This window comes from Lathyrus oleraceus, chromosome 3 (assembly GCF_024323335.1).
Source record: "Lathyrus oleraceus cultivar Zhongwan6 chromosome 3, CAAS_Psat_ZW6_1.0, whole genome shotgun sequence".
Lineage (NCBI taxonomy): Eukaryota > Viridiplantae > Streptophyta > Magnoliopsida > Fabales > Fabaceae > Lathyrus > Lathyrus oleraceus.
Window position 1 is genome coordinate 332,545,025 of NC_066581.1, and position 10,378 is coordinate 332,555,402.

Below are 10,378 nucleotides of genomic sequence, written 5' to 3' on the forward strand. Positions count from 1 at the left end.
TTTCTGAATTGTTGGTTTTCCGCCATATCGATAGGTGGGTGAAAGAATGAAAGAGGGTGAAAATGTATTTGTATAGAGTGGTTTGTTGGAAAGGTGTGGTTTAGGGAGAAATGGAGTGTAGGTATTTATAGGGAAAGTTTTTGGAAGTTGGAAGATGAGTGGGTGAAAGGAAAATAAATGTGGATGAATGTGATTGGGATGGAGTAAAGGTGAATGAATGGGGAAAATAAAAAGTGAGGTGTAACGGTCGTGTCCCCCAACGGTCACTAACGTTCACCTATTTTGGAGCTGTCACGCTCGTGACGGAAGGTGTTACGGGCGTCACATGCACTTGCGTGACGACCGTGATGGCTTGTGTGACGCTCGTCACACCAGTCAGCTTGCAACGGTCACTTATGTGGGTGCTTCATAATATGTTTTTATTATTTTATTGTTTTTATTTTGTTTTGTTTATGTTTAGTTTATTTCGCTATAGATATATTTTAGAAATACCATGCATGCTACTCTATTACACCATAGTGTAAATATATTTTTTTCTTTTAATATGCTATGTAAGTAGCATACAGTAAATATCATTATTGATAATTGTAGATATTGCATAGAACAAAATAAAATGAAATAAACCAATAATGCAATAGCTTCATAAAATAACCATAATGTAGCATTGGAAGATAAAGGCAAACATGCGAAAAAAAACAAATACTAAGATTAAAATAATGTTAAATGAAACTATAGATTCCCTAAAACTAAAACTAATTAACTAAAAACTTCTAGCCACTTGTAGGATCTTTGGCCGGAGGAGCAAAGGAGTTAACACGGTTTAGCAACTCGTGGAATTGATTTGTCATACTGCTCATGTATCCCAGAAATTCATGTCCCATATTAGTTAGCTCTTTTCTGATGGCTTCTTGTTCTGACATCAAGGCTTGAATGGTGGTGTTATAATCAGTTCTGGGCATATGATGTCTAAGATCAGGTATTGCCGACTCTTCGGACGGGATAGGATGAGGTGGAGAATCAATATCATAATAACCAGATGGTGTCTGAGGGTCAGATTCAGCATAAGGAATCTGGTCGTCACAAATCTCATAGTCTTGGATGGATTCAGTAGATCTAACAGGAGAAGGTATTCCATTCAGATTGTAGAGCCAATTGTTTCGGTTCTGAACACTAGTCCTCGGGCTAGGCAAGGTGAATAGGCAAAGAACTTGGTTGTTAACTATTAATTCAAACTCTTTAGGTCCTAGGTTTCCTATAAACATAGTGTTGAAGAGGAAGGGTATACTCATAGGCGCAATGCCACAAAAAGGGCTCAAGTCAAGCATGGGTTGGCGTAATCCGATAGCATTACCAATCATGGTTATCAATCCGCCTATTTGAATTGGTGCTCGGTCATCTTGAATAAGGCGGTCAAAATTCGCCAACATATAAGTGGCACCATTCACTGGACGGTTCTGGGAAGCACAAAATATGATGAAGAGTTCATCACGTGAAACTGTGGTAATGTTTGATTTCTTCCCAAAAAGAGTGTGTGCTAGGATTTTATGGAAATAACGAAAGGCTGGGTTATGTATGTTTCCAGAAAGAAACTCATGCTCCTCAGGGTCGTCATTTCCCGTTAAACTTCCCCAAAAATGTTCAAGTTCTCTATATTCAAAAAGGTCTTCTTGGCTCATGGTGAATGTATCAAAAGAGGTAGGAAACCCTAAAAGGTTAGTAAAGTCTTGAATGTTAAATTGATACTCCATATTGAACATCCTGAACTGAATGAAACCTCTGCTTATTCCTTTTCCATGGCTGGGTAGATAGATCAGGGAGCTAAGGAATTCTAGAGTTAGCCTCCGGTAAGTGACAAATTGTCTTCGAATAGGAGTGGTTTCCCATCCTATTTGACTCAGCAGATACATGACACTCTTTCTTAGTCCAAGGGCAGTCATTGCCCAATCATCAGCATAGAAACTAAGTAGCATCTCTCTCTCTGCTAGTTCTTCAAACTTTTGTTTCTGAGCTTTCCCTCTGAATTTGATACCCATACGATCAATTTGTCCCATCAGGTTAGTGTTAACTAAAGAAAAGAAAAACAAGAATTTAGTCAGGATTTGGCCAGATGCCGAAAGAAGAAAAGAAGAAAAGTTTTATAAAATAAAATAAATGAAGAATGAATACTAAATAAAATCAAAAGACTAATCAAAGAAAAGATAGTAAAAATTTGTGGGTTGTCTCCCACGAAGCGCTTTGTTTAATGTCGCAAGCTCGACATAAAACTAGTAAATGTTAATCTATAGGTTTAGGAGACAATACGTCTAAGTGCAGGACTTGCGAGTCTTTATTGTTTTCATCATAGTGATAATGTTTCAGACGCTTCCCGTTTACGATAAATGCTTCCATAGATTTGCCTTTAATTTCCACAGCTCCACTAGGGAAAACATTAGTGACTTGGAAAGGGCCTGACCATCTAGATCGTAGTTTTCCTGGGAATAACTTAAGTCTAGAGTTAAACAATAGGACTACGTCGCCTTGTTTGAAAGTTTTCCTTGATATGCGCTTATCATGCCATTTTTTCGTTCTTTCCTTGTAGATTCTGGCATTTTCGTAAGCGTCTCGTCTAAGTTCCTCTAATTCGTTTATATCAAGGATTCGCTTTTCACCGGCGGACTTATAGTTTAAATTTAAATTTTTAATAGCCCAATAGGCCTTATGTTCTAATTCTACCGGGAGGTGGCAAGATTTACCATAAATAAGCTTAAATGGGGTTGTTCCTATGGGAGTTTTGTAAGCAGTTCGATATGCCCATAAAGCTTCGGGTAATTTTGATGACCAGTCTTTTCTTGACGTGGCGACTGTTTTTTCCAATATCTGCTTAATTTCTCTGTTAGACACTTCCACTTGTCCACTGGTTTGAGGATGGTAAGGTATTGCTACTCGATGTTTCACACCATACTTAAACAATAGTTTTTCGAGTATCTTAGATATGAAATGCGATCCACCGTCACTGACGACTATTCTTGGGACACCAAATCTTGGAAAGATTATATTCTTAAAGAGTCTAGTTACTACTCGTGTGTCGTTTGTTCGAGAAGCTATAGCTTCAATCCATTTTGATACGTAGTCAACCGCTACGAGTATGTACTTGTTACCGAAAGAAGGTGGAAAAGGTCCCATGAAATCTATTCCCCACACGTCGAAAATTTCTACTTCCAAAATGCCCTTTTGTGGCATTTCGTCACGTCTAGATATGTTTCCTGTGCATTGACATCTATCACATTTCTTGACAGTAACATGCACATCCTTCCATATGTTTGACCAATAAAGACCGTCTTGTAGGATTTTAGAGCAGATCTTGGATGTACTTGCGTGTCCACCATAAGGAGCGGAATGACAATGTTGGATTATACTTTCTATCTCTTCTTCAGATATACACCGACGGAAAATACCATCGGGGCCTCTTTTGAAAAGTAAAGGGTCGTCCCAATAATAATGCTTTATGTCATGGAAGAATCGTTTCTTTTGTTGGTAGGATAAATCAAGTGGAACTATTCCGGCGGCTAAATAATTGACAAAGTCGGCGTACCATGGTGTAACGCATACAGCCAAGGTGGTCTCTACTTGTTTATCAGCTCTATTTTCTTCCAAATTAGCTATAAGTTTATCGTACGAGAAGTCATCGTTGATTGATGTTCTTTCCGGTTCCAGATTTTCTAGTCTAGAAAGGTGATCTGCCACTACGTTTTCAGTTCCTTTTTTATCTTTGATTTCCAAATCAAATTCTTGTAACAACAAGATCCACCTTAGGAGTCTAGGTTTAGCTACCTTTTTTTTAGGAGGTACTTAATGGCAGCGTGGTCAGTGTAAACGATTATTTTAGCTCCGACCAAGTAAGAACGAAATTTATCTAGTGCAAATACTACTGCTAGAAGTTCTTTCTCGGTCGTGGCGTAATTCATTTGTGCTTCATCTAGAGTTCTACTTGCATAATATATGACGTGAAGTTTTTTATCCTTTCGTTGTCCTAAAACAGCGCCTACGGTGTAGTCACTTGTGCCACACATTATTTCGAATGGTTCATTCCAATCCGGAGTCTGCATTATGGGCGCGGAGATTAATGCTTGTTTAAGCGTTTGAAATTCTTCTAAACATTTATTGTCGAAGATGAATTCAGCATCTTTCATTAATAATCCGGTTAGAGGCTTAGTTATTTTAGAGAAATCTTTGATAAATCGTCGATAAAAACCGGCATGTCCTAAGAAGCTTCGTACTTCTCTCACAGTTTTCGGAGGTTGAAGGTTTTCGATTACTTCTATTTTAGCTTTGTCTACTTCAATTCCTATATTTGATATAATGTGTCCCAAAACAATTCCTTCTTGTACCATAAAGTGACATTTTTCCCAATTAAGTACTAGGTTTACTTTTACACATCGCTCTAGAACTCTTTCTAGGTTTTCCAGACATTCTTCGAAACTTTGCCCGCATACGGAAAAGTCATCCATAAAGACTTCCATGATGTTTTCGAGAAAATCGGCGAATATTGCCATCATGCACCTTTGGAAGGTTGCAGGAGCATTGCACAAGCCAAACGGCATTCGTCGATAAGCGAAGGTACCAAAAGGACATGTGAACGTTGTCTTTTCTTGGTCATCAGGATGAATTGGTATTTGAAAGAAGCCTGAGTAACCGTCTAGATAGCAGAAATGAGAATGCTTTGCTAATCGTTCTAACATCTGGTCTATGAATGGTAAAGGAAAGTGATCTTTTCGGGTTGCTTTGTTTAGCTTTCTATAATCAATGCACATTCTCCATCCCGATTCGATTCATTTGGTTATAGTTTCTCCTTTTTCATTTTCGATAACTGTTATACCTCCTTTCTTTGGTACTACGTGTACAGGACTAACCCATTTTCTATCAGATATAGGATATATGATACCTGCCTCTAATAACTTCGTTACTTCCTTCTTCACTACCTCACTCAGGATCGGGTTTAGTCTCCTCTGATGTTCCCTAGAAGTTTTACAGTCTTCTTCTAGCATGATGCGATGCATACAAATAGAAGGACTTATCCCTTTAAGATCGGTGATGTTGTATCCTAGTGCGGTTGGATATTTTCTTAAGATATGTAGGAGTTTTTCGGTTTCGAGTTTTCCTAGGTCTGCATTAACTATCACTGGTCGTTCAAGTTCTGAGTCTAGGAATTCATATCTCAGATTTTTGGGAAGTGTTTTCAGGTCGAGGGTTTGTTTCTTAAGGCATTGCGTAGGATCCGGTGTTATTGCTAAACAATGGTTCAGTCTGTCTTCTACACGATAGTCAGACGATTTGTCATTTTCTAATTCTGTTTCTTTTATGCATTCATCGATGATATCCATGAAGTAACATGTGTCATCTATTGCAGGTGCTTTCAAAAATTTGGAAAGAATGAACTCAATTTTCTCTTCTCCTACTTCGAAAGTGATTCGTCCTCGTTTTACGTCTATGATAGCACCGGCAGTTGCTAAGAAAGGTCTTCCCAATATAATGGGTGTAACTTCATCTTCTCTTATGTCCATAATTATAAAATCGGTTGGGATGTAGAATTGACCTATGCGCACAGGAACATTTTCAAGAATTCCTACGGGATATCTAACGGAACGATCTGCTAATTGCACAGACATTTTAGTTGGTCTTAATTCTCCCATTTCAAGTCTCTTGCATATGGACAAGGGCATAACACTGATACCGGCTCCTAAATCACATAAAGCTTTGTCTATGACAAATTTTCCTATGTGACAGGGTATAGAGAAACTACCAGGATCTTTAAGTTTAGGAGGCATATTTTGGATTATCGCGCTGCACTCAGCAGCGAGTGTAACGGTTTCGCTATCTTCAAGTTTCCTTTTATTAGAAAGAATTTCTTTTAAGAACTTAGCATATGAGGGCATCTGTGTAATAGCTTCTGTAAAAGGAATGGTGATGTTTAATTGTTTCAGTAGGTCAACAAATTTTTTAAATTGGCCCGCGTCTTTGGTTTTAACTAGCCTCTGAGGATAAGGGATAGGTGGTTTGTAAGGCGGTGGAGGTACATAAGGTTCTTTCTCTTCTACGGTTTCCTTATTACTCTCTTACTTTTCCTTAGGTTTACTTTCTTCCTCAGTTGGCTTTTTAGAGTTTTGGTTTTCAATTCTTGGATCAGATGGTCCTTCTACCTCTATTCCACTTCTTAATATAATTGCATGAGCGTGGCTTTTCGGGTTAGGTTGGGGTTGTCCAGGAAATGTACCAGTTGGGGCAGCGGTAGGCACTTGTTGTTGAGCTACTTGTGAGATTTGTGTTTCCAGCATTTTGTTATGGGTAGCCAGGGCATCTACTTTACTTGCTAGTTGTTTAATCTGTTCGTTAGTGTGTACATTCTGGTTTAAGAAATCTTTATTGGTTTGCTGTTGAGAAGTTATGAAGTTCTCCATCATGATTTCCAAGTTGGATTTCCTAGGAACGTTATTGTTAGATGTAGATGGGGTCAGATTTTGATATCCAGGTGGTATAGTTGGGGCTTGATTTGGAGCTTGTCTTGGTGCGTATAAGGCATTGTTGCTCTTATATGAAAAATTAGGATGGTTCTTCCAGTTTGAGTTATAGGTATGCGAGTAAGGATTTCCTTGTGCATAGTTCACCTGCTCTGCTTGGATTCCTGTTAGGAGTTGACAATCTGTAGGAGTGTGACCTTGGATTCCACAGACTTCACAAGTTTGAGTCACGGCAACCACGGTGGCTGGAGGTGATACATTTAAACTTTCAATTTTCTGGGCAAGAGCATCCACTTTTGCATTAACATGATCAAGGCTACTTATCTCGTACATGCCAGTTTTCGTTTGAGGTTTTTCTACCATTGTTCGGTCGCTTCCCCACTGATAATGGTTTTGGGCCATGCTTTCGATAAGTTGATAAGCGTCAGCGTAAGGTTTATCCATAAGCGCGCCACCTGCGGCAACGTCTATTGTCAACCTTGTGTTGTACAAGAGACCATTATAGAAGGTATGAATTACTAACCATTCCTCTAAACCATGGTGTGGACAAAGTCTCATCATGTCTTTGTATCTTTCCCATGCTTCGAAGAGAGACTCATTATCTTTCTGTTTAAATCCATTTATCTGGACTCTTAGCATAGCTGTTTTGCTTAGAGGAAAATATCGGGCAAGAAAGACTTTCTTCAACTCATTCCATGTGGTGACTGAGTTGGAAGGAAGAGACTGAAGCCATCTTCTAGCTTTATCTTTTAACGAGAAAGGAAAAAGACGAAGTCGAATTGCCTCTGAAGTGACACCATTAGCTTTAACAGTATCAGCGTATTGAACAAATACGGATAAATGAAGGTTTGGATCCTCGGTAGGATTTCCAGAGAATTGATTCTGTTGTACTGCTTGTAACAGCGAAGGTTTAAGTTCGAAGTTGTTTGCTTCGATTGCGGGTGGAGCAATACTCGAATGCGGCTCATCTTGTGATGGAGCGGCGTAATCTCGAAGAGCACGAGCTGGTTCTGCCATCTCGGGTATCGGCGAAGGAAGAAGATTTTTAAGATCAACAATTTCGATTGGAGGAAGATTGTTTGTTGTACGATACTCCCCAATTCGTCGTAAGACTCGGAGATATCGTTCAACGTCGTTGATTCGTAAGTAATACGGTTCGCCTTGTGAGCGAGTGTGTGGCATACAAATCAACGAAAAATAAGAAATAAAAATTTCCTTAGTCTCTACAGCGTAACGAAAGAGTTACGATATCGACTAAATAAAAGTCCCCGGCAACGGCGGCAAAAACTTGATCGCGACTTTATGAGTCTATTGGGATATTAACTGCAAGTGCACAGTCTAATCGCGTAGTAATAAAAGATATCGATCCCACAGGGACTTATGAATCGATATACCGTTTTCTAGGGTTACTTCGTAAAGCTAAGGCGGATTATACTTTGTTGATTAAGGGAAAAAAATAAAACTAAAATAAGATCTAGATTAAATATCAAATAAGCGGATATCGGTATGCAGTTCGTCGTAATTAGGGAATCAAATCTTCGTCGGTTTCGTAGTTTTAAAATAAATCTTTTCAGTAGACACTATTGATTTAAAAGCCCTTTCTCAAACTCTCGCTCTGTTGAATAGACTATGACTTTATATTAACGTGCGCTGTCACTAATTAGTTAAGTCCAAAATCACTTTTTGAAAACAACAGAATCTATAGAAACTCTTTTTAAGAAAATGCTAACCATTTAAACACCCTTGTCTCAAACTCTCGCTCTGTTGACTTAGATTACATAATTAAACTTAATTGCTTAACTCTCGTCCTCACATTTAACCTTTAAAAATACTTTTTGAAAATGATTAGAATTTAATTAACTCTAAAAATTGCTTTCGCCCTGATTTAAAATTAATGTCCAATTTACACTGTCCAGTTAAAAGCTCAAACCGTCGTTCTATTGATTTTAACTTCTTTATGTCTTTTACTCTCGTACAAAAACCTTGGTATTAACTCTGTAAATTGAGACCATAAAAAGAGTGATTATGTTTTTAAACAAAATTAAACCAACTTAGTTTTGATTCCTTCATTCCGCTTACTTTACATACCGATATCTAAGTTTATTTAGCCAGACATGCTAAACAAGCCTAAACAATAATTATGCTTAAATACAGTCATATCAGACAAACAGTATAAATAGATAGTAGTGCAGAGCATATATAAATTTAAACAATAAAATTAAAGAACCTGTAAAATTAATAGAAGTCTTGATTATTCCTAGCTTCGATGCTTGAACTCTCCACCACAAACCGGTTGGATTTGTTCTTACAATCTTCGATCGGACAAGAAAATAAAAACGAAGGAATAAAATACTATGATCTAACGTAAGGTTAGATCCAGTAAAAATTACACAATAGTTTTCGGTGTAGAAACTATTGTGAGAAAATTAATTGAATGCTTTAAAATTGACTGGAAGAGAAAAGGAAATAAAAATTTGCTAGGAAAGTAGAGTGCTGGAAAATAAGAAATACAGTAAAAATAATGCGGTGCCGAAAACTGGAAAATTGAGCGAGACTGGCAGGGTTCCACCATTGGTCCTATTTATATCAATCCATTATGTAACCGTTTCCATTCAGTAAGTTTCAACGAGTCTACTGGTCAAGCGAAGAAGCAGGATGAACGTGCTTTTGTTACGCGTCAAACCCAAAAATATAGGAATGGGGTGTGACGTTCGTCACACCATGTGTTACGCTCGTAACACAAAGCAGGGGGGCGTGACGCTCGTCACACCTTGTGTGGCGGTCGTCACAGCTTCAGCGCTTCTAGTTGATTGTTGTGGGCTGGGCTTTAGTGGAAATTGCTTCTTATCATCTTTTTGCACCTCCTTTTCTTTCTTTTTCACATATGCTTCAAATAATGTTGCCTGGAATAAATAGAAGGAAAATACCAAGTAATATCGAATAATATAAAATAAATCGAAACAAATAATAATATAATTTAATTAAATCGAGTCCAAAAGTGTGATATTATTTCATGTTATCAAACACATCACTTGTCACGCCTTTCGTTAACAAGTCCGCGACTTGTCCTTCGCTTCTGCGGTACCCTAAACACAATTGTCCGGAGCTCACCAATTCTCTCAAATAGTGGAATCTCATTTCAATATGCTTGCTCCTCCCATGTGATGTGGGATTCTTATCAAGGTTTATCGCTGAAATATTGTCCACAAGTAGCAAAACAGCCCCATTTCTACTGCTGTCCAACTCCTTACATAGATTCACCAGCCACACAGCTTGGCATGCACACATCGACGCTGTTATATACTCGGCCTCGCAAGAAGAGAGGGCTACAACCGGTTCCTTTTTCGAACACCAAGAGATTGGTGCCTTACCGAACATAAAGAGATACCCCGCCGTAGACTTTCGATCATCCTTATCTCCACACCAATTGGAATCGGTGTATCCGAGTAACTCACAACTTCTGCCCATGTCGCTTGCCGGAAACAAAATTCCACAACCAAGAGTACCTTTCACATATCTAAGGATCCTCTTAACTGCTGCCAAGTGTGATACCTTCGGCCTCTCCATGAATCTACTCGTAATACCGACACTAAACGCCAAATCTGGCCGCGTATTGCACAAGTAACGCAATGATCCTATCAATCTCCAGTATTTAGTAGGATCCACATCTTGTTCTTCTTCACTCTAAGACAGCTGTAATCGTGTCTCGGCTGGTGTTGTGGCAGCATTGCAATGCTCCATATCACACCTCTTCAGAATTTCCATGGCATACCTTCTTTGGTGCATGAGCAGTCCCAATTTTGTCCTTTGGAACTCTATGCCTAAGAAGTATTTCATGATACCAAGATCACTCATTTCAAATTCCTTCATATGCTCTCCTTTGA

At 38.6% G+C, this 10,378-nt stretch overlaps 1 protein-coding gene and 1 non-coding gene across 2 annotated transcripts; one reads left to right on the top strand and one right to left on the bottom strand.

The window, feature by feature from the left end:
- Window positions 1-7,026: 7,026 nt before the first annotated feature.
- On the top strand, window positions 7,027-7,133 carry LOC127132904 (small nucleolar RNA R71). Its single transcript, XR_007806908.1, has one exon. It is a non-coding gene; the product is annotated as a small nucleolar RNA R71 (small nucleolar RNA).
- A 2,367-nt stretch (window positions 7,134-9,500) lies between these two features.
- Window positions 9,501-10,061, bottom strand: LOC127131135 (secreted RxLR effector protein 161-like). The gene has a single exon (XM_051060071.1). It carries the CDS (start codon window positions 10,059-10,061, stop codon window positions 9,501-9,503), a length of 561 nt encoding a protein of 186 aa, XP_050916028.1.
- Window positions 10,062-10,378: the final 317 nt, after the last annotated feature.

Coding starts and splice junctions, on each gene's coding strand:
- LOC127131135 (XM_051060071.1), bottom strand. CDS start 10,061: ATGGAGAGGCCGAAGGTATCACACTTGGCAGCAGTTAAGAGGATCCTT.